The 22,812-nt window shown below is 55.6% G+C and overlaps 9 protein-coding genes across 9 annotated transcripts; 6 read left to right on the top strand and 3 right to left on the bottom strand.

Annotated features, from left to right (window-relative positions):
* Positions 1-15: 15 nt before the first annotated feature.
* Positions 16-1,368, top strand: C8A04DRAFT_10959 (uncharacterized protein; the record flags this gene model as incomplete). Its single annotated transcript, XM_062776775.1, has 2 exons — positions 16-1,189; positions 1,241-1,368. The coding sequence occupies 2 exons, from the start codon at positions 16-18 to the stop codon at positions 1,366-1,368; spliced, it is 1,302 nt and encodes a 433-aa protein (XP_062638404.1).
* Positions 1,369-2,364: 996 nt separating this feature from the next.
* C8A04DRAFT_36162 (uncharacterized protein) lies at positions 2,365-4,106 on the bottom strand (the record flags this gene model as incomplete). Its single annotated transcript, XM_062783425.1, has 3 exons — positions 2,365-3,783; positions 3,847-3,926; positions 4,010-4,106. 3 exons carry the CDS (start codon positions 4,104-4,106, stop codon positions 2,365-2,367), a joined length of 1,596 nt encoding a protein of 531 aa, XP_062638403.1.
* A 5,031-nt stretch (positions 4,107-9,137) lies between these two features.
* C8A04DRAFT_10994 (bile salt-activated lipase) lies at positions 9,138-11,675 on the top strand (the record flags this gene model as incomplete). The annotated part of the gene is made up of 4 exons (XM_062776793.1): positions 9,138-9,728; positions 9,840-9,944; positions 10,042-11,413; positions 11,476-11,675. The coding sequence occupies 4 exons, from the start codon at positions 9,138-9,140 to the stop codon at positions 11,673-11,675; spliced, it is 2,268 nt and encodes a 755-aa protein (XP_062638402.1).
* Positions 11,676-12,984: 1,309 nt separating this feature from the next.
* On the top strand, positions 12,985-14,393 carry C8A04DRAFT_27278 (pathogenesis-related protein 5; the record flags this gene model as incomplete). Its single annotated transcript, XM_062780246.1, has 2 exons — positions 12,985-13,482; positions 13,560-14,393. The coding sequence occupies 2 exons, from the start codon at positions 12,985-12,987 to the stop codon at positions 14,391-14,393; spliced, it is 1,332 nt and encodes a 443-aa protein (XP_062638401.1).
* A 335-nt stretch (positions 14,394-14,728) lies between these two features.
* On the bottom strand, positions 14,729-15,497 carry C8A04DRAFT_10964 (uncharacterized protein; the record flags this gene model as incomplete). Its single annotated transcript, XM_062776778.1, has 2 exons — positions 14,729-15,352; positions 15,465-15,497. 2 exons carry the CDS (start codon positions 15,495-15,497, stop codon positions 14,729-14,731), a joined length of 657 nt encoding a protein of 218 aa, XP_062638400.1.
* Positions 15,498-16,347: 850 nt separating this feature from the next.
* Positions 16,348-16,814, top strand: C8A04DRAFT_27276 (uncharacterized protein; the record flags this gene model as incomplete). The annotated part of the gene is made up of 3 exons (XM_062780245.1): positions 16,348-16,360; positions 16,416-16,702; positions 16,779-16,814. The coding sequence occupies 3 exons, from the start codon at positions 16,348-16,350 to the stop codon at positions 16,812-16,814; spliced, it is 336 nt and encodes a 111-aa protein (XP_062638399.1).
* Positions 16,815-17,234: 420 nt separating this feature from the next.
* Positions 17,235-17,705, bottom strand: C8A04DRAFT_36157 (SOH1-domain-containing protein; the record flags this gene model as incomplete). The annotated part of the gene is made up of 2 exons (XM_062783424.1): positions 17,235-17,507; positions 17,589-17,705. 2 exons carry the CDS (start codon positions 17,703-17,705, stop codon positions 17,235-17,237), a joined length of 390 nt encoding a protein of 129 aa, XP_062638398.1.
* A 420-nt stretch (positions 17,706-18,125) lies between these two features.
* C8A04DRAFT_11021 (signal peptide peptidase-domain-containing protein) lies at positions 18,126-19,913 on the top strand (the record flags this gene model as incomplete). The annotated part of the gene is made up of 2 exons (XM_062776805.1): positions 18,126-19,036; positions 19,109-19,913. The coding sequence occupies 2 exons, from the start codon at positions 18,126-18,128 to the stop codon at positions 19,911-19,913; spliced, it is 1,716 nt and encodes a 571-aa protein (XP_062638397.1).
* A 1,447-nt stretch (positions 19,914-21,360) lies between these two features.
* C8A04DRAFT_11016 (uncharacterized protein) lies at positions 21,361-22,648 on the top strand (the record flags this gene model as incomplete). The annotated part of the gene is made up of 3 exons (XM_062776804.1): positions 21,361-21,477; positions 21,650-21,970; positions 22,037-22,648. 3 exons carry the CDS (start codon positions 21,361-21,363, stop codon positions 22,646-22,648), a joined length of 1,050 nt encoding a protein of 349 aa, XP_062638396.1.
* Between the last annotated feature and the right edge of the window lie 164 nt (positions 22,649-22,812).

Raw genomic sequence — 22,812 nt, 5'->3', positions numbered from 1 at the left:
TTCCAGCATCTCACCATGTCGCGTGCCCAACAGTCTTCGATCCGCTCATTCTTCACGCCTCGGCGTCTGCCCGAATATGCTGCCCCACCATCGGCTTCGACTGCCCCGCCAACGAACACCAATGTCGATGCACAGCTAACATCGTCGTCACCACCAGCACCGCCAGCGCCTCCCCCTCCTCCCTCCGCGCAAGCGTCCTCTGCTCCCAACCCAACAGGTCCCAGTTCCGCCCCAATCTCTATCACACTTCCTCCCAATGGCGTCCCAGTTCTGCCAGTTCCGCCCTCCCTACCCTCAGGCGCAACCGTCGTGCCGCTCGCAGAACACCACATACCCGCTCTCCGACGCATCAACTCCCTCCTTTTACCCGTTGCCTACCCTGATTCGTTCTACGCCAAGGCCCTAGATCCCGCCGTGTCCGGGCTCTTCTCACGCGCCATCCTCTGGCAGGACTCGGCCGCCGACACACCCAAGGTCATCGGAGGTCTGATCTGTCGTATCGAGCCGAACCCGTATCTCGACAGTCAGGGCCAGGCCCTGGCTCACCCAGCCGCGCTACTTCATCCACAAAAGTCTCCCGTCGTCCCGGCTGATACACCGTATCACGCTATCTATATCCAATCCCTTACCCTGCTCTCTCCCTATCGCTCGCTGGGCCTTGCAGCCGCTGCGCTTGAACACATCATCGCGACTGCGGTTCTCTTACCCGCGGCAGGGAGCAACGTTGACGCACGGACTGTCTACGCTCACGTCTGGACCGAGAATGAGGAAGGGCTTCGGTGGTATGAATCTAGGGGGTTTACGCGCGAAGGCGCCGAGCCGGTAAAGGGGTACTACTTCAAGTTACGACCCGATACGGCGTGGGTCGTGCGCAGACATATCGGGCCAGCTGCAAATATCAATGGCACTCATGCTCCAGAGAGTGTATCAAACACAACAGCCGCAACACCCCCTACTGGCCCGGTGTCACAACCACTCCTTGCAGCAGCGGCAGCTGCTGCACCATCATCAACCGGCAAACTTGCGCCCCCACCCCGCCGCTCTCCGACAACCCTCTCTCCTTCACCCGCCGGAAGCGCCTCCTCTCTCTCCTTCCAAAACGCCCGCCCTCAAACAGAATGGAACGATCTCCCCGCCGACATGGTCAGCACAGCGACCGCGCCCAGGAATAGCAATACCAGTCTGATTGGTACCGCTTCCCAACAGCACCTATCGCCACCACCACCAATATCAATTGCAGGGACGGCTGGACTCGGTGGGAACGGACCGCCCGCTGCGTCGGGATCCAATGCTAGCTCACGTAGTAGCTCTACGACGGGACGCAAGAAGAGGGAGAGGACGTATCCTTCGGCTGCTTTTGGGCCGTAACAAGCGCATTGGACGCGGAGGACAGGAGACCCAGGTGCGGGTCTATTGGCCCGATGGTTGTTGGGGCGATCACCTCGCCTACGTTTGGATAAGCAGGTATCCCGCCTGGGTTGCATGGATATGTGGCGTGAGGTTCCGGTGTCATTGGATGGACAGCATGCTATGCAGTGACAAGCTAGAAATGTGGGCGCTACCTACGTTCGAGCCAAGGGGGCAAGACGTAGGTGTAAATAGAACATAGAAGAAACAAGCCGATGAACACACTTTACGCACAGTCACACAGACGACGGACGACCCCTTCCAGTTTTTGAAACATACTTTTAGACACCTACTCTACGCTGAGCCCCTAGCTCACAAGGTACCGACAATCAGCGCAGCCAAGTAGCTAACTGAGGTATCTAGCTGCCGGCACCTCAAACGGAGAAGGCTTATTTATGAAAAGCAAACCAGCGCTGATTCCTCCTCCCCACGCCCCATACCATCCCAATTCCCAACCTGCTCGTGTAGCGCCCTATTGTCTTCCTCTTGCTTGCTTTTCTTCGCTGCAAAAAGACAGAACCCTATAACGATTTTCCGTCCTTGAGATCTGACATGTTTCTGAGCCCTATTCGATGCATTACGCGCCCGGAAACGATGCAAAAAGCCATATTGCTGAACCCAAAACCCAGCTCTTCTCCCGAATGCAAACAGCAACGATAACAGCACAACGTACAGTTGGATGTGAAACATCTTAACGTATACACAGCTACTCCATCCCAGCTCACAGACGCCACACAGTCCCCTTTGACCCCTGTCGTGTGACCTCCTGCAGCAGTAGGTTACCACATAATCAGTCACGACTTGCGTCAACAGGCAACTGCACCTGCGTAGTACACGTATGTAGGTCTGGCTACGCCCACATTGTCGTTACATGACGTCACATACTCTGGTCAACCGGTCCTCGATCGCAGACCTAGAATGACGGGCAGCCGCTCGCGACCACAACCAACGAGACTTCTAGTCCGAATTGGTTGCTTTCTCGTCCGCCGACCCGTCCGTAGCGGCAGCAGCCTTGGAAGTCGAGCGGAGCTCGCCAATGTACTCGGCGTTCGCATTCTTCTCCATGCCCGCGGCCACGAGGGCAATGAGGGCGGCACCGACGCCGGAACCGTCCTGGGTGAGGCCGATGCGGATGCGCTTGGCGCCTTCCTCGCCGATGCCGTCGATGGCGCGCAGGGCTTCGTAGATCATGGGGCGGAAGCCTGGGTAATGCTCGACTAGACTGCCGTCGACGCCGATGTCAATGGGGTCTTCTTCAGTCACGTCTTTGTCGTTGAGCTTGCCGGTCTGGAGTACAATGGCGCCGATGGCGACGGCCGAGAGACGCGCGGCGCGGCGGCCAATGGCGTGCGCAACCTTCTTGAACGCCAGGGCATCCTCGTACGCGGGGGCGTAGACGTGGAGGTTGTTTTCGAGAGCTTGACGCAGGCCAGTGAGCTCTGGATCTTGGTCGAGTTCGGCCGTTGACATGATGGCTGTGTCCAGACCCCATTGCTTGAACAGACCCGAGTCCCGCGAAATGATGGTTACTGATCCCCGGTCATTGGAGCTCGAGTTCTCGTCCTTAAAGAAAGAGACTTCGGGATTGTTCAGGAGTTCGACAACGACGAGACGAAGAATCTCGCCCAGGAACATGCCCGAAACACGCTTCTCGTACATTTGGAAACCGGGGTTCAAGCTGTCCTTCTCCAGGGAAGCATCCCACTTGGTCGTCGGCAGGACATTCAACTGGTTGTCGAACGAGCCCCATTCCGTGTTGATCACCATCTCCCCGGTTGACTGGTCGTAGTCGCCGGCCAGGGGCTTCTTTAGCTTCGACAACTTCTCGACGTAAGCGCCGTTGGTACCCGTGCCAAAGATGGCACCCAGCACAGAGCCATTCTTTCCCGGAGCGGCGTACGAGCGCGCCATGAGCGTGCCGACGGTATCGTTAACGAGAGCAGCCACCTTTATTGGGAGATGGAGCTTGTCGATTTCGGCCTGCAGAAGCGCACACACATCTTTGTCGATGGCATCGGGGATGTCGAAACCCTTGGTCCACCTGATGAGGGTGCCTTTGTTGATTCCAACCTGCTTGACGGGAAAGCTGAAAGTGAACCCCATGCGGAAGATGTGTTCGTCCCGGAATCCATCTGGAGAGCTGACGGTCATGCGACGACGGATGTGGTGCTCAAAATCCTCGCTGTGATGCTCCTCAAGAAACTTCTTAATCTCCTGAGCCAAAAAGGCAAAGAGATCCTCCGCCTTCTTAGCCACCATCAAGTTTTTCGGGACGGCGACCTTGTTGTACGTATGGCTGAAGGTGCCGTCGCCGAGCAGTTGGATCGAGCACACGCGGAAATTCGTACCACCGAGGTCGACGGCCATGTACAACCCCTGTCGTAGCAAACATTAGAACGGGGTGCACGCCGGCATTGTCTCACATTCCTCCGAACGTACCTTCTCAGTGCCATTGGGTACGGCTGTGACATAGGTCGGAATTTGGCTCAAGCTTGTCCCATCCTTCTCGAGTCCCTCGTCTGACCATCGCAACACATTAGCGATATACTCTTCACGGCCAATTCCTACACTGTGCGCTTAGAATCCCGCACAAAACACCTACCCGCTTGGCGGAGGAATTCCTTCACTGCCTTGTTGACATCATTGTCCGAGTATTCGAATTGCTGGACAATGGAGTCTGTCTCGGTTTCGAGGGCCATGGCGAGCGGTTTGGAGAGAGGTGCTGCGGTCGCAAAGGGGTGTGGATACTCGCAAGTTCTCGATTCGTGGCTGGATGGGGCAGGGAAATAGTGGACAGCGTTTTGAGCAGGAATGCGAGGCTTCACGGGAGATGACGAATAGTGACGCGCAGTGTGATGGAAGAAGAGCTGGGAAAGGGCGCTGTTAGCTGCAAGATAAAATGTTTGAGAAATCCATGCAGGGGGTAATCGGGTCGGCTGCAAGCGCAGGAGCTCGGAGGAGCGGCTGTTGGTATGATGCAAATGTCGTAGAATTGTTTGTTGGTGGGGGATGGAGGGGCATTCTGATGGCGGCGCGGGTAGCTGATGCGGGGCACTAAATTTGGCCTCGCGTGCGACTTGACAGCAGCCTCCAGCTTACCCCAGGTCGGTCTTCCCTTCCCTTGGAGTTCCGTCTACCCCCTGGGGAAGCTCGGGGGATGCGCTGAACAGAACAAACCAAAAACTTACCGATGTGAGGATGAGAAACCCTAGGGAACACAGATAAACCAAGCTAGGTGATACAAGATCATGATAGTTGCGCGAATTGGGTTTTTGGCAACCGGCCGCTGCTGGTGGTGGGTTCTTAACAGCGGCCGGACGCCCCAAGGCGCCGGGCAAGCTTGGGGATGACGTTGTGACGGTTGCAGGGGATTGTCCGTGAGTGGTTTAGCGGCTGGGAAACTCGTGGGGTCGTGCTGGGGCCGGCTCCCTGCAGCCGACGGGGACTCGATGGAGGGCCAAGTGAAAACGGCCCGGATTGGGATGTCAGTCGGCTAAGCAGATCATGGATTGGTGGGTTGCAGCTGCTGTTGCGCACTGCTCAAGCATCAAAGAGCCCGCGCCCGCATGTACCGGCTCTTCCTGAAATTCCCTCTCAGTAAGAACCCGCGCAGTTCGCAACCACGCAAACAGCGGAGCGAGCAGCCGCGAACGCCGCCTGCGAGAACCGGCCAATTATGCGGTGTTAGTTTGGGCGATGGCTGCAGTTCGCCTCAGCCCGTCGAACCCGGAAGAAGGGAGACCCAATTGGCTTCCCGAAGATCCGGAGAGAACAAAACCCCCAGCGGCCTTGGCGTGTTGCGGAGGTCAGGGCTGATTCATCAACACCTAATTCTTTTCCTCTCTCACTTTTCCATAAACGCCTTCACGCTCCCACCATGGATGCCCCCTCCTCACGCGCCGAGTTGCTGACGAAAAATGTCCACGTTGGAGGTTTCGCTGCGGGGACACTGGGTTCCAGCCTCCTGGTACGGAGTACGTCGACGGAGTCACTGGGGACACAAAAAAGACGCAAGGCGGGAAGGGAAGGGCCGAACGACGGAGGTTGCTGTCCTGGGTCCTGGAACCGTAGACGCGCCAGCGGTTGGCACTAAAAGGGTTATCCACTTGTCTGTTTCCCGGCGTTGTTTAGCTTGAAGGTCGTTTTCGCTATCGCATGGGGCGCCCGGTTATCGCTTGTTTCGCTTCTGGGATCTTCCGGCGATTCGGCGGCGGGAAAAGTGATACATGGACGGCTTTTCGAGAACGCGATCAATATGGAAACGCAGAGGTGGGTAGAAACGACTGAAGGAACCAAGTTTTGAAAAAGCCATTGGCCCCCAGACCGCCCTAATACAAATTTGGGTGTGGAGATCGGTTGTGCAAGGGGTTGACTGGTGCCGATAGCGCCGATGAGGGCCGATGAGGGAGACGCCATGGTTAAAGACGGACGGGGTTGGTTGTCAAGACTCAAGGACAGAGGTTAAGTTGCCGTGTGGAATCTATCTCGGAACTGTTGGTTTTGGTGAGATCTTGAAACCACTCAACCACCCCGGACGTATTTTCTCACGGTGCCGAAATAAATACGGAGTGTGCGAGGCTTGATTTACTTTGGTGAGAAAGCCGCAAAGCCTTCAACACTCAGGGACGGCGCCAACGTCGCTGGACAAACGAAGTGTTAGATCCGACAAGTCGGCCCGATGCCCTCCCGCAATCGTCTGCACTGAATCCGAACCCGAGACGAGCGAAATGACCTATCGCCTTTCGTGTAACCAACACACTCAAGTCTTCATAGTACAAGGTAACTACAGTTTCCCGGGAACTCTGTCATGTGTCTCGTCCGGCACGGTAGATGTTGCGATGCTGCCCCCCGAAACTCCAATCACGTCCCTTTCAACGTAGAATATAGCAAAAACAATATTTGAATGCAATGTATTTGGACTGTGAATTGGAACAGCCGAACATTTGAAGAGGGGTTTTCGTCCCGAGATCCAGTCCTGAACCATGAAGCGTGGTTCTCCGAGACCCTTGTCAACACACAGCAGCCCCGGTCGGTTGCAGAAGTTTTAAAGTCGTTCCCGGACCGAGAAGTAAGATCACGCTCGAACGAGACGAGGGCAACCGGACCAAAAGAGAACTTGCACGTACAGAGTAAGTAAAGTACTTTTTCGAACTTCAAGGTGACAAAGGTTCAATGTGACGCTAGATGAATGAGCGGCACAGTTCGGTCTTACATTTACTCGCCGCCTTCGGTGCATATCATATGGGCCGAAAGGATTAAACTAACTATTAGTTAAAGGTCTTGGACAGGCCTTGTTTTGAGGATGCCATTTTCCGCCTCAACCAGATACAGCTTTAAATCCTAGCCATGACGGAAGCAGACAAGGACCTCGCAGCGGCAAGCCCGATCCCTTGACGACATCCGCTGGTTACGAAGTACATGAAAACGAATCGACCGAGCGTGATACCTTAAAGGCAAGGATGGCACCGTCGCTCATGCCGACGGAACCGTGTCGTTAGGCTTTGGCATTGAGAGCAATTTGATCTTGCCAAAAGTATCTCTGGCCAATCTGCGCGCGCGGTTGAAGCTGCTGTTACACTCACGAAGGTTTCAACTAGGAGCATCTCCTTTGATGCCGGATGGCGGGGTATATGCGGCAGTCGATGTGTGTCGCTGTGCCGCTGGAGACTCCGAATACCACCACTCGGCAGCCAACAGAATCGTTAGCTGGTTCTCCGCGGTACACTAGTCCTCGCCGCTCGAGCTCTCGGGGATAGCGAGCGTAACTCAAGTGAAACTGCAGCGCGCCGTTCTTCACTACCGATGCATGTTTGGGGCGGGTTTGGAAAATCACTTTCCACCCTTGAATGATGCCGCGAATGCATCTGTCTTTTAGAGTGAGGTTGTGACCGAGGAGTTGGTGGTTGCTGCTTTGGCTGGGTTGGGGAAGGAATTCTTTGTTTGCATCGATAGCGTCGCATTGCGATCAGCCACCTTGCATTGAACTGCTCAAGCGCCAGGGGCTGACAATCAAACCATTCCCTTGAAGACCGCCACCACTGCTCATCCCAAAAAGGTATCACATTCGCGATTTTGGTCGAAGATGGAACCTACACTACATGGTTGATTCAAAATGGTCTGAATAAGCTCCAGTGGCGAGCGGCAGGCCAAGCATCTCGGTTCACGTCCTGGATGATTCCATAACGTCAACATCATCCTGCGGATGCCCGTGTCTTGTCGTTGATGCGGCTGACAAGGCAGGGAGGAGGAACTTTGGACCGCCCAGGCGGTCCAAGGGAAGATTTTGTCCAATGAGGTTGAGAGGGGCCCACTGACGTTGATTGGCGCTCTCGCGGCAAGCAGCAGCGGGCCTCAGCCACAGGTCCCGCCGGCTCAACGTGCGAGTCCCCAAGTCCTACGAGAAGGTCCTACCATTTCCCCCAATCCGCAAGCCCCGCTTCAGGCTTAGGTCAGGCACCTGCACCACAAATGCTGGCGGTTCGGGTCGAAACCACCAAGCAGCCAACCTGATCGTACCGGATGGTGAAACACTTCATCAGTCTTTGCTCGTCCGGGCCAGGACTGCAAGAACACCCATAAGAGGTGTCCTATGCGGAGGTAGGTTCTGTTGCGCAACCTCGATGTCCATACTGTAGACATCGAGGCCCGTTGGGCCGCCCTGTATTGGCTGCAGGTCCTCAAGACGGGCCCTAACTTCAAGACGCAATACTCCATATCTCTCTTCGCAATCACCCAATTCACCAACCGCTATGCATTCCCCGCCCCGTAATTAGGTTGCTCAAGCACCAAACAACAAACCAAGAGTCCTCGAGTTGGACGTTCTGCCTGACAACCTTGGAAGCCCACAAAGATTTGGCCGAAATCCCAACCCAACGAAGTTCCTGGTGACCCCTGCAGGCCGTATCTCTCACTGTCCCACCGTCCTGAACTTTGGAAACCGTGGGCAAGTGGGGGCGAATCGTTCTGTGTTTGGAAGGCACGCCTCAGTGTTCCAGCTTGATGCTTTGGTTATGGAAGGCGAAGCGGGTGGCTCCTCCCTCGAGTTGGGCTTACAATACTGGCCTTTATTGCACCTGATCTTGTAATCCATAGCCGCTTTGATCCCTTGAAAGCATTGTTTTCCCATCCACCTCGTTCCGTCGCTGACGGCGTCTCGAAGTAAATTGCCCATACACCGCCCGGAACACCTTGAAAACGACCAGAACCCAGCTCTTCCCCACTCCCGGGCTGGCTGTGCTTCGCGACCAACAGGCTCAGCCCTACAGACGGTCAGGAATTGAACCAAACTCACTCCTGGTTTGCAGGGGCAAAGGCACGGCAGCCATCTCCTCAGCCACATCAGACCTGGGGCCTGCCGAGATTCGACGACTTCTTTGATGGGACGGGATCCGACCAACCACTTTCTCTGAGCATTGCGAGCCGCGCCCACACCGACCCCAAGCAGTACCAGCCAAACCAGCGACAACCCCTCCAGCCCTCCACTCGCCGATGAACCGCGAACCCACCCACTGCAACCCGAAGTCCTACCCCCAGTCATCGAACAGCTAATTTTCGCACCTCCCCCCCCGTTCAGCTTGTTCTTTCTGAGGCCTGCCCAGCCCGGCGCCGCCCGCAGCCTTCCCTCGGTCTTACCACCACCCCCTCTGGTCAGGTCCTGGGTAGGTGACGGCCCCCCTCGGTCACCCTTTTTAATACCCTAATTTTTTCCTTCCCACCGGACCTTTTCCCTTATGAGTTCTCTGAACTCCCGCCTGAAAGGCTTTGGTTTCAAACGGAAATCGAGCGCCCCGAACCCGCCCCAGGGGAGTGCCAGTCCCAGCCCCAGCGTGCTGCACACCCCGACCTCGACCCCGCCCCCGGGTCCCCCTCAAATACCGCCGCTGTTCCCCTCGCGACCGGGTCCCGCCCCGTCGAGTGCATCCAACCCGTCCCAGACGAGTCTCCCAATGAATCATCCAGGTGCTGGTCCGCGACCGCCTAGCTACTCAGCAAACTTCCCTCCTGGCCCTCCTGGCCCCGTCGGCCGTACCAGTCCGCTCACGAACCAAGGTCCGACCCGCACTCCACCGTCGCAAATGCTCAACGGTCCTCCCCCCATCAACACGGGCGCTCCCCCCGTCGCCGGGTACCCACCCCCGGTGATGGGCGGCGGCCCCCCTCCTGTCGCCGGCGGTCCTCCCGGCTACGCTGGCCCGACCGGCTATCCGCCGGCACCGCCGCCACAACCTGCTGGCCCTGCTGCGCCGTACGCTCGCAACACCGCCGCCGAGGTCGAGGGTAGCAGCCGGAGCAAAGCTCAGTTGATTGTCGGCATTGATTTCGTAAGCGACTCCTCCTTTCTACTCGACGTCTTTCTCCCTGTCTTTCTTTCCATTCTCTTTATGCGACACGAACAACGCATTGTGCTAATCACCGCTTCTCTCTCTCCCTAGGGTACCACCTTCTCAGGTGTCGCGTTTGCCTTTGCGACAAACAACGAGGCCAAGGAAGACATCATCACCGAGTGGCCCGGCGCTGGTTCATACACAAAGCAAAAGGTGAGCGGGCATGCGTCCAACCTGTCCCCCACAACCCCTGAATACGATTGCATGTGTGGACATCCGTGCTGACTGAGTATCTTTTCTTCTCACCTAGATTCCGACCGTCCTTTACTATGATCAATACCAAAAAGTCGTTGGCTGGGGCCCCGATATCGCCGATGCCCTCGCTCCGACTGGGTATCCCAAGCCTGGTGTGCAAAAGGTGGAATGGTTCAAGCTGCAGCTGATGCTGTCGGGCAACACATACATCGATCCCATTAACCTACCACCTCTTCCACCCGGAAAGTCGGAAATCGATGTGGCCGCCGACTACCTGTTCAAGCTTCGCCAAGCGATGAGGGCAGCTCTCCAAAAGACACTAGGAGAGGTGTTCAACCGTGAAGAGAGGAACATCAGGTACTACCTTACCGTGCCTGCCATCTGGAACGATGCCGGCAAGGCGGCCACCAGAGCCGCTGCCATCCAAGCTGGATTCCTCCGGGACGAGAACGACAACCGCCTGACACTTGTCAGCGAGCCCGAAGCGGCCTCCCTTTTCTGTGCCAAGACCGGTCTGCTCAACCTGAAGGTACACGATGCCATTCTCATTGTTGACTGCGGTGGTGGTACGGTGGATTTGATCGCGTACGAAGTTGAGGATGAGAACCCCTTCACGGTGGCCGAATGCACAGCCGGTTCCGGTGACTCTTGCGGCTCGACTGCCTTGAACCGGAACTTCAGCAACATCCTGCGGACCAAGATTCGGAAGATGAAGCTGCCCGACGGTTCCAAGACGGCAGGTCGTGTGTACGCCAAGTGTATCATGGATTTCGAGAACCGCATCAAGGCCGACTTCCGGAATAACGGTCAGAAGTGGGCTGTTGATGTGGGTATCGAAGCCGAGTTCCCCGAAGCCGGCATCGAGGAAGGGTACATGACCTTCACGAACGAGGAGATTCTGCAGTGCTTCGAGCCTGTGGTCAACCGTATCCTGGAGCTTGTCCGGAATCAGATCATCGCTATCCAGGCGCAGAACCGGACGCTTCAGAACATCTTGGTGGTTGGTGGTTTTGGTGCGTCGGAATACCTGTTCCAGCAGATCAAGCTCCACGTCCCCCCGCAGTTTCAGTCCAAGGTCGTCCGGCCCATGGACTCCGTTGCCGCCATCGTCAAGGGCGCCGTCACCGCCGGTATCACCGAGAGAGTCATCACCCACCGTATCGCTCGTCGGCACTACCTCATGGCCACGCTGCAGCCATTTAAGGAGGGCTACCACCCTGAGGCGTATCGCGTGCCGTCGCTCGATGGCAAGGACCGTTGCAAGTTCACCCGTCAAATCTTCGTCCAGAAAGGCCAGAAGGTCAAGATTGGCGAGCCTGTCAAGGTTTCTTTCTTCCGGCAAGTTGCGCCTGGCGCGACCCTCATGTACGAGGATATTCTGTACGCCTGTGACGACGATGTCTGCCCAGAATACACCAAGGATCCGCGTAAGTCTCACCACCGTGCCGTGGTCTGTATTTTATGTTCATTTGCTAATGGTACCAAACAGGCATCAAGGAAGTTGTCACACTCACGTCGGATCTGTCCCGCAAGAACCTGGAGAAAGACTTCGAGCGCATGGACACACCGCAGGGCACGTTCTACCGCGTCTACTTCGATATTTACCTAACCCTTGACGGCTCTGAATTCAGCGCCGAGCTTGTCTGCCAAGGCGAGGTTATGGGCCGCTGCCGGGCACGGTTCAGGTAAATACGGAGAGGATGAGATAGAAGAAAGGGGACAGGACGGAAAGGAACGAACGTGTCAAGTCGGATGGCCGACGGGAGTTGACTGGGTTTTCATTTCGCGCTCGCATCAAATCTTCACCGTGATACCTCTTTGAAGTAAAATGGGTTTTCGCATAGCAGGCAAATGTGAGCCTCGAATACTGTTTTTGGCGCCCAGGGCGATGTTGCCCTAGATTTTGATGGATGGTGGGCGGTAGATTGGGCGGTGATTGTTTGACCTCACTCATTTGAGAAATGGGCAAATGTGCGACCTTGGATTAGGGGCATGGAGAGTGGGTTTGTGGGATGGAAAAGGTGATATAATGCTTCATGAACGGAGAGGGCAGTCTAGAAATGGCGATTTCTCTGTTATTTTTTTTCATGTATGTACCGAAGATGCGGGCGAGGAAATGTCGTCGGAGATGTGGGATCAATGTTGGCGCACAAAGAGGTTAGTTACTTGATCGAGCCGGAATAGGTCGAGCGTTTCGAACTACCTTCTGTATGCTTCATCCCAGCCATCGGGCATAAAATGGGGTTTGCCACTCATTCCCCCCACCATTTTCATCCATATTCTTCAGGGACACTCCCTTCAGCGGTTTCAACGCAGTTCATCCCGAATTTGCGTCCGCCCCATTTCCCCCCGAAGGCGCGAAAACCAGGAACCCGCCGCATGTCTCGGTTCGGGCTAGGGACTAGCCAATCGTTCCTGCGTCATAGGCTGCCAACAAACCCGGTCAATGCCTGGTTCGAAGACAACGCTTTCCTCTCTCGCATGATTTGACCTTTCTGACCCGTTCCCTTGCCCTTCCACCCTTCTTAACCGCCCGAACAAGGCGCACAGCAAAGCCAAGGAAGTTGGGAACCCCAGGGGCGGGATGTGATGGTCACGTTTCCCCCTTCTTGATTTGATTTCTATTTAGAGATGGTGAATGATGTCGCTTTTGGGGGAATCTGGGAGGGTTTGGTCAAAATCCGGTTGTTGAACTCTTTTTATTTTTTACTTTTTTGTCTGCTCGTCCTCGTCTATACTACGCGCTCTTGATAGAGGAGTTTCCTGGAATATTATCAACTTAGTTTTCGTCCTGGCCACTGTCCCTCCCCTCGTTAGTATCGTTATCAGACTTGGATACTAAACTGTGCTTGTCGCAAATCTTATCTTTTTGTTTACTCACCTCACAAGGCCTCCGACGACGCATATCCAGCGAATTCTCGAAGCCTTCCTGGACTTACACGCCCTAGCCAGTTAGCCCTACTGAATTCCACCCAGTTTAACGCTGTTTATACCGCCAATGTCGACCGAACGGCCCCAACTTCCCAGGCTAAGCCGTCAAACCCGAAAAAGGAAGAATAGAATCAACACCCTCGCAAACGGGGCTCTACTCTCCTTATCTCTCCTCAGCGGGCGAGCAGCTGCATCCGGCTTTGACAACCCCGACCTGTCCGACCCCACGATCAGCAACGTCAACTCAACCGGCAACGCCACCGTCGGGGCACTCAGCAACCGCACCCCTATCAAGTTGACCATCACCAACAGCTGTGAAGAGTCAATATGGCCCGGGCTTGTCACGCAGACCGGCGTCGGCCCACCATCGCATGGGTTTGAGTTGGTCCCTGGAACCAGCCGGGTGATGTTTTTGAGCTCGGACTGGGCGGGGAGGGTTTGGGGCCGGACGAATTGCACGTTTAACGCCGATGGGACGGGCCCGAGGACCGCGGAAGGGGTGAATGGGCGGGGCGGGGCGTGTTTGACGGGGGATTGTGGTGGGCGAAGGAACTGTACTGGTTCGGTATGTCTTTCTTCTTCTTTTCTGAGATACGGTAGATGGAAAGGGTATTGTTGGGCTGACAGACGGCAAAACTGCAGGGAGAGAACCCCACGACGGTGTCGGAATTCACTTTCCGAGGCGGAAGCAACAACGACCAAACCTTCTACGACATCTCCCTCGTTGACGGCTACAACCTCCCGGTTTCCATCATTTACCACCCTTCTTCCAACACCTCCTGGATCCCACCAAACCTCAGCAACATCGCCTGCATCGCCTCAGCCGGCTACCTAACCCCCTCCTTCTTTACTTCCACCCGACCCTCCCCCAAATCCACCAACCTCAACGCCAACGCCAGCTTCCCCATGCCCTACGAGTCCTCCCAAACCGACGGCACCGTCCGCGCCTGGTGTCCCTTCGACCTGCTACAATACCCCCCACCCAAGCCCGGCTCTGGCGTCTTCCCATACCCAGACGACGGCATCCCCCGGCCCAACTTCCAGCCCTGCTTCTCCGCCTGCAGCGCAACCAACAACCCGGCCGACTGCTGCGCGGGGGAGTACAACTCGCCCGACGTGTGCAAACCGAGCGAGTACTCGCTGCGCGCGAAGCGGGTCTGCCCGGACGCGTACAGCTTTGCGTATGATGACCATGTCAGCACGTTTGTGATCCCTTGGTCGCCGGTCGAGGCCGCGTGGGAGGTCAGGTTTTGTCCGAGGGGCAGGAGTACGGATATCTTGAGGACGTTTCCCGAGGAGATAGGATCGATTGGGGCCGGGCATAGGTTAGGTGGAAATCAGATGCAGAGGGTGATGGATAAGGGGTATGTTGAGGCAAGGTGGAGGAGTGAGGGGAGTGGGAGGGGGAAGGTTGGGTTGGGGGCTGTGATGGAGGTTGCTGCTGTTGTTGCTGTGATGGGGGGGATGGTGTGGTAATGAGGGATGGTGTGGTAAATAAGTGATAAGGGATGGTGAGATGGTGGGAGAAGTATTTATTTGCTGTAGTGATACCCAGTATGACATAGACCCCTAGATCTCCTACAATGCGTCAGTCATGAAGTAGTTTTTGGGATACCCATACTATGTGACCGAGCAACACATTACACGCGGGACTGTTATGAAAAGGAAGTCGACCATACCGGCCGAGTCCATTTGCTCCGGTGCATGTTGTGAAATACACAGCGCCCATACGCCAGCCATATCTGATCCGTTTGTTCGTCCCATCCGGCGTAATACACTCTCTCTTTCTTCATCTCGCAGTGAGGCATGGCCTACCCCCTCTTGGCCTTCCTCCGCCTCTCCCACTCCGCCCTCTCCTCCTCATCACTCCCGCTAAACTCCGCATCCTCATCCTCCTCATCCCCAGCCTCCGGCTGCTGTTGCTGCTGCGGCTGATTCTGACTCTTCACCCCCTTAACCTCATCCGCACTAACAAAGTCCCCCGCATTCAGCGCCGCATACTCATGCTTCCGAATCACCTCCTTCAACCCCTCATTCCGCGGGTCCACCAACTGCAGCGGCGTCAGCCCCCCCTTGTTACGCGTACGCGTGCTCGACCCAGCCTCAAGCATCATCTCAACCAGGGCGTTCCCAAACTCCCGCTGTGCCGGCGGCTCGCTGTTGATCCAGCGGATCGCGGTGTGCAGGGGCGTGTCGCCGTCGGTGCGGTTGATCGGGTCGCATTCGAAACCGGGCTGGTCCAGGAGCATGTCGATGATCTCGTAGTTGCCTTGGGCGGCCGCTTCGTGGTAAAGGTGGTTGCCGAGGACGGTGGTGGTGGTGTTGAGGGCGGTGGCGATGGCTTCGTCGGTGTGGAGGGTTGTGAGGAGTTCGGTTAGGAGGTCGGTGTTGTTGCGCCGGCAGGCTTCGATTAGGAGTTCGCTTGTTGAGGCGCCCTGGGGGGTAGCGTGTTAGTACTACTTACGTAGTCGGAGGGAGGGAAGTGGGGGTTGGACTAAGGGAAGCGATGAAATTGAAAATGAAGGGACGGTATTTTTCAAGACGAACCTCGTGCTCTTCCTCTTTAGCGCGGCCAGCCATGATCGCAAGGTTTGCTTCGTAGATCGCACTTGGTGATGTTTCGTCGTGAGTTGTTGGTTGGTGTTCCTGTCGAGATCACCGAACAGCACCACGAGCGGAGGGGTAATCCTCGAAGTTGCGGTGAGAAAGGAAGGTCGTAGAGGGAAAAATTTCGGCAGGCGGGTCTTAGGAAAGATCTCTCGTGTTCAAAATAAACAAAGCCGCAAAGATTCAAGCCGCGCGGCTATGCGGGCGAGGCTCGACGATGTGAAGTGTCGGTGCTAGGGGGGCTGTCTCGGCGTGTCAGCTAACAGCACCAGCCCACTGGCGGCCCAGGAGGTGGCAGTGTGACAGGGTGTGACCCCACCAGCACTGGTGGGGCTGAAACGAAGGGTCTTGATAAGGGGAGGAGAGCGAGAGAGAGGGTTCCATGTACAGTAGTACATCTATTGTATGTTGAATCAAGATGAACATTGTTAAAACGCCAATTGACGGTCTAGCCATATTAAAATCACACAGAAAAGGGGTTCAAGTCTAGGAGCGGAGGGGTGCTCAAAGGCTTTAGAAGATATGGGGGTTAGGGTTGGGGTTAGGGTTAATTAAGCTTCTCTGCCCCACCTGTCTTGTTCCTGAGGCCCACTTTAAAGATTCACAACCAAAGATTCAAGTTCTCATCCCAAGCATGTGTCACTGAGTCTGCGATCAAGCCCTTCAGTTGAGACTTCTTCCTGAACTCAGCTTTCTACCTTGATTCTAAGGAACAACTTCATTTCCCACACCTTTGTCAAAAACAAAGATCAGCCCCGGGTTGACGACACTGTTGACCACAAACACTTGCAGCGAATCTCCGTAGACACCCAAATCTTTCAAGATGCCAATTCTCTGTAAGCCCATCACCCCCCCATCCAAGAAACCCACCAAAACTAACACCTCCTCCAGTCTGCCCCTACTGCGCCAACCTTCTCATCCTCTCGCGCATGGACACGGGCGGCAACCGGCTGGAATGCCGCACCTGCCCGTACCAGCACGCCATCGACATGCCCATCTTCTCGCGCAAGAACTTCCCGCGCAAGGAGAAAGAAGACGTGTTTGGCGGGCCGGGGGCGTGGGACAATGCGCAAAAGGGCCGGGTGCAGTGTCCGACGTCTGATTGCGCGGGGGACGAGGCGGCGTTTTTCCAGGTTCAGATTCGCAGTGCGGATGAGCCGATGACTACGTTTTATAAGGTGTGTGTTTGCCTATTACCCTTGTTGCTTGTCTATCAATGTGAGGGTGGGATATGATGGCTGACCGTTGTGGTAGTGTATGACCTGTGGGAATAGGTGGAGGGAGAATTGAGTGGGTGGGAGGAGAAGGGGGGTATTGGTGTTGGGTGTCAGAAAGACAAATCTTCATGGAAGCATTGCGAGGCGTTATACAGGGGGTCGGTATCTTGTTTTCTTGTTGCTGAGGGTGATGCTGAGCTAAAGGGCCTGAAATACATGTCATTGAGCGGTGCCAACGCGGCCATCTCTTCAAACCGTCTTCTTTGCGGCTTCCTTCACCTCCCGATTCCCCCAACTGCCCATTACGGGCGACGCGCTTATGTCGTGGGCGGCTGCGTAGCCAGCCTCAACCCGCGGGTTGGCCATTGCGGGATGAATGCCCTGACTTCCACCCCGCAACGCCGGAGTCCATCGGCCTGTCCCAAGCCAGGGGGAACTCGATCTGACTTCCCAATAATCTTTTCCGCTTTTCATCAACGCCGGCCACCCAGGCTCACCCCTCACGGTGCCACTCCACAGCCGTCTTCATCCCCTCCATTATCATCATATGCGCCAGATCCGGGCTGATGATGTCCTGGCGAAACTTCTCCTGCTGTAGGAGCTCCAGCGTCTTGAGTGTCGAGGTGGGGTAGGTTAGGTATTTGAGATACGGCGGGCGCGTCCAGTATTGCAGGTAATCGAGGTAGGCGATGAACGCCGGGTTCGTTAGGAACTTTCGTGAGGCTAGGTAGTTGAGGTACTCCGGGTTCGCGAGGGATTGGACGAACTGCGGATGTGGTTGGTTAACTTTACGGAATACGTGAGACGATTGGGGACAACACAGGTGAGGGACGGTTGAGCTGCGTACCTCGAGCTCGACCTCGAATCGCGAATGCCCGCCGTGCGTTGGTTCGTTTGCGTTCCCCTCGGGGAGCGCCGGCGGCTCCAAGGGTGCACTGTCTACCGACATGGGCCCGGATTCCATTGCGAGTTGTTGAACGCGGAAAGGATAGGTGATGGATGGATTCTAGCCGAGATGTGGTTGCAAAGTGGAATTGTTCAATGATGGCAGGTCTGGCGAGTCTGGGTCTGGAAACATGACCCCTGTAATGGAGCCAGTTTCAGCGGGCTCGTGGGGCGTTTTCAGGCGATCGCCCCACAAGGTGCCTGCAGGAACGCCACGCCCAAAATGGAACTTAAACAACTTCCCATCAGGACAACATTCAACATCAAGTTTCACAAGTTTGCATCTTCGGGCTCACAACAACCGACCCCCCCCGCCCATCCGACTGTGTTTTGAGGGGTAAACGCCAATATTTATGGTAATCTGTCTTTCGATCAAGATTTGAACGGAGATATTCCGTCCTCCGGACTCAATTTCTAGCATCCTCCAGGCCACGCGACTATGTCCTCAGAGCAAGGCCCGCCAGACGTGGCCGACATATCGTCGCCTTCAACCCCAGCTTCTCCCGATATTCCCGGCGCACCCCCGGTATTTGCCTTTGCGAGGCTTCTTGAACCGCAATACTTTCTCGTCGTCGTCAGTGCCCTCAGCATCATCTGGCTTGGCGCCCATGGCTCTCTCCGTCGGCCACCCTCAGCAGCGCCCCCGAAGCTGAAAAAGGGTGAAAAGAGGCGCGAAGAGGAGAAGTTTATTGAAGGTCTCGTTGCCTCCGACGTAATCCGGTTTCCCATCATGCTAGCGGCCACCCTTATGGGACTGTACTACCTGATTCAATGGCTCCAGGATCCGGCCATCCTGAACACAATCCTCAGGGGATACATGTCCATCATGTCTATTGTTGGGCTGAGTACACTGGCCGGCGATGCCTTGAGCAATCTCACGAGCTTGGTTTTCCCCACGATGTGGGTAGACGGCAAGGGATTTGTACACCACATCGATGCGAGCCAGAAGCGCCATTATGTCGTGGACAAGAAGACTGGGGAAGAAAGGACCGTGGAGGGGAAAACCACACCACTCCCTGGGTGGCTCTCGAATTTGAAGCTTTCACCTCTTTCAACAGGCCTCCTGTGGAGCTTGCGCTACTTGGTTACCCAAGAGTGGACAGTGCGTCTTGCGGTTTCTGGTAGTCCCGTGTTCAACTTTGAGCTCGGGCTCAACGAACTGCTGGGCTATGTTTTGGCAGTGATGGTTTCGATAGCCTACCACTTGACCGCGTGGAATGCGTTGTCAAACATCCTTAGTACGGCCATGTGTTACTTCTCGTTCATGATGTTCTCCCCGACATCCTTCACCATTGGCACCATGGTCCTAGCGAGCCTATTCATTTACGACGTCATCATGGTATTTTACACGTAGGTATCGACCCTTGTCAGGAGGACCAACCCTATTATTGTGAAACAGCTCCAGACTGACCTTCCTCCTAGCCCGTACATGATTACCGTGGCTAAGAACATCGACGCACCCATCAAGCTTGTTTTCACCAGCCCCACAGGCGCCAGCATGCTCGGACTCGGCGATATCGTCGTCCCAGGGATGTTGATGGCCTTAGCTCTGCGCTTCGACCTCTTCCTGCACTATCGTCGCCAGACCCGCCTCGAACCCGTCCAGCTCAAGGCCGAGACCACCGCCGGCACAACGACCACCACAACCGATCACCGCCGAATTAAGCCTCTCTACGTCGACATCCGTGGCCAGTGGGGCAACCGCTTCTGGACCACACCCATCGGTCGGCTTTTCCCTGTCCGTGATGCCTCAGAGCCCCGCACGGCGACGGCTTTCCCCAAGCCTTACTTCTACGCCTCCGTGGTTGGGTATGCGGCGGGCATGTTGGCTACGCTGACCGCCATGTTGGTGTTTAACCACGGCCAGCCGGCGTTGTTGTACCTAGTGCCCGGCGTAACGGGCGCATTGTGGCTAACAGGCCTGCTGCGTGGCGAGGTGAAGGACATGTGGGAATACACAGAGGACGGGAGTCTAGATACGGAGGACGTGGTGGTAGAGGTGGATGGAAAGGGGCAAGTGGTGAAGGAGCAGGAGGTCGGAAAGCAGATGAAAGAGGAAAAGGAGAAGGAAAAAGAAGAAAAGGTAGAAGGTGAAGCCGGGAAGGAGACTGAGAATCAAGACAAGGAGGAAGAGACACACGAGGCGCCAGTACGGGTTGCCGAGGGACATCAGGAGTTGTTCCTGTTTTCGATTACTGCGCCGCGTGGTTTTGTGATGGTCTCCTAGGGGCGAGACAGCCAGTTGAAGGATTTTCTCCTCATACAGTATAAATTCCACTGCTGAGAAAGGTGCTGTTTACAGCAATAATGGTCTCTGTGGGTTCCGTACTAGCATTGCTGAGATGGAGTAAATGTAAAGTATAGCGAGAAGACTTTGCTCTTTAGGGTTGCTTGATGGAAGGATCGCATGTTTTCAGCGGAGCATAGCTAATAATTTCTACCAAGCTTAGAATGAAACGGAAGTCGGGGTCGTCAAAAACTAGACTTTGTTTTGTTTTTAGATTCCGTTGTACAGAATCATCCCAAAGCAAGACTCCATCTAGGGTCGCCATTTTTGCTCTACTCTCGGCGTTGTGAAATGCTGACTTGTGTGTGCTAAAAAGCGAAATGAAACTCGACCCCAATGTCAAGACTCGGTTTCTTTCTCAAAACCACGAGGGGGTTCTCCTAGTGGGCAGCACCGGGGACGAAAGAGAAACAGACGGAGGAAAAACACAGAACATAGAAAAAAGAGCACCTCCCATCCCACGGTTGACTTCTACCGCTAGATTTCAGGCCGACCTTCTTCCTAGCCTGCTTCATCGGTGGTCTGCTTAACGCGGGATGGAGCAGCTGGCCTGACGTCCCAAATCAATAACTCAACCATAGAGGGAGCCGGGACCTGGGGGACGCCCGGCGCACTATTGCGCGGGACCCAACAGTTAGGTTGTTGTGATGGCTGCGGCTTGGGTTAAAGGTGGAATGTACCAACATGTGATCCTAGCGACGTGTAGGAACACAATGGTTTGAAGGAAATAATCGAAGAGTAGCTTTGTACTCAATGCATCGGGCGCCGCCGATTGTTGAGTGACTGTGGGTCGATCGGACCCGGTCCGGGCCGGGGCCGGGACTCGTGATTTCGGATTGGATGGCCGGGCCCGTTAGCCGCCCAGGAGCTGCCGGACTGTGTTGATGTTCCCCGTGAATTTAAAAAAATTGTCGGGGTCTGCCCCTCAAAATCGGCCGGGGAAGGAGGGGCCACGGGGCTGATTCAATTCCGACTTCCTAAAAGAGACCTCGCTCAGGGAAGGGAAGGCACGACGCTGGAAGTGAGAGATAAACTCTCCGAAGCACTGTAAGCATGACCCCTCCAAGAAAAACAAGGGAGGCGGTAGCCGAGAAAGGGAAGGAAACTCGAGGTAAGCGGACGGCAATTCTTAAAATAAAGAGGCCGCCGTTGCAGCGAGTAACATGGCCAAGACGGGTCGCACTGCATGAATGAAGCTGACCGATTCCCGCACACCTCCGAATTTCACTCCCGGTCCGTCTCCGAAACTCAAAACCCCAAACACTCACAACAACCTACACTCATATGATCACCGCTCATCCGTTGAGATTCCAAGAGAACTAAAACGTCAAGGAAGAAAGCACCCCCCAACAAGACGACACCACACAGACGACAAGCCCCAAGGAAAATGGCAACCCCCTCACCAACGCCTAGCCGCGGCGATGGATGTGTCCTAGTAGAATGGTACTTCGACACCCGCAAGTGGTACCCCACGGCGACTCTTCCGAGGCATCTAGAGGCTCACGTGAGTTTTACGTTTTGTTATTCTTGCCATTGTTACAGGTTACAATCTTTGAGGGTTTAACCCACCAGCAAACCAGCTGCAATGGTCTCCACCTGCTTTTACATGCCCTCTCACGGCAACCTTCTATTTCGATTCCCCTTTAACCATGCAGAATATTAACCTGTGCTTCTAGGCCGCCCGTGCCTTTGCTATCCTACCCCCAGACGTCCGGGACCGAGTGTTAGCATACTATCATATGTCTGACGCCAAGATGGCCTTAGGCTCGGCCCTGATCAAGCACTACGCCATAGCCCGTCTTGCGCGCGACCCGGCGGTGACGTGGGGTGAGGTAGTGACTACGGGCTTCACGCGGGATGGGAAGACCAAGCCAACGTTTGTTGTGGCCGGAAAGGGAAAGAACGGGGTGGGACGCCAGCCCGTGGTGTTTAATGTCTCGCATCAGGCGGGAATCGTCGCGCTGGTAGCTGTCGCGGGGTATCCTCCCCCCTCCCTCGTACCTGCCGCCTCGCCCCTGGGTTCAAATCTAGTTCGGCAACAGGACATAGACCTGGAAGACCAGCCTTGCCAGGTCGGTGTGGACGTCGTCAGCACCTCCGAACGGCGGGACCGCGACCGGGCGAAGATTATGGGACAGCCCCGTGGCTGGTACGACTTTGTGAACACATATGGCGACGCCTTTTCCGCGAACGAGGTCGCTTTTCTCAAGAACGAAGTCCTCAGCGCCGTGCCGTGGTTATTACACATGACGCCCGGCTGCAATGGTGCTGCGCCCACGGCCGAGCAAGTCGCGGATGGGAAGCTACGGGCTTTCTACGCGGCTTGGGCGATGCGCGAGGCCTACGTCAAGTTGACTGGCGATGCCTTGTCGGCTCCATGGCTGAAGGACCTCGAGTTTGTGCGGGTAGCCCCGCCGCGGCCAACCGCTGGATGGGATGTGCCGGCAAAGGAGGAAGAGGAGGCAGGGGAAGTGGTGCGGAACATCGAGATCCGGCTCAAGGGGAGGCGGGTGGATGATGTGAATATGTGTCTACGATCCCTGGGTGACGACTGCATGATAGCGACGGCAGTGAGGACGCCATGGAACAAGCAGGATGCGCTGGGGTGGGTGCTTGGCCCTTATGAAGAGTTGATCCTGGAGGATGTGCTGAAGTTTGCAGAGGAGGACAGTTGATGAGACCTGGTTTCTATCTTGGCATTGGAGTTACTTGCAGGCGACTTTCGTCCCTGCATTTACCTTCTTTGTCCCTTGCAGAAATGGTCGCTGTGTCCCGTCAGTGCTGAAGCACCCCGAAACGGATCATGTTCCCCCCTCCCGAATCCTAACAAGGCTTTTTT

The sequence above is a fragment of the Dichotomopilus funicola genome (genome assembly GCF_033296635.1).
Source record: "Dichotomopilus funicola strain CBS 141.50 unplaced genomic scaffold C8A04scaffold_19, whole genome shotgun sequence".
Classification (NCBI taxonomy): domain Eukaryota; kingdom Fungi; phylum Ascomycota; class Sordariomycetes; order Sordariales; family Chaetomiaceae; genus Dichotomopilus; species Dichotomopilus funicola.
This window is presented reverse-complemented; position numbering and strand designations above follow the sequence as displayed.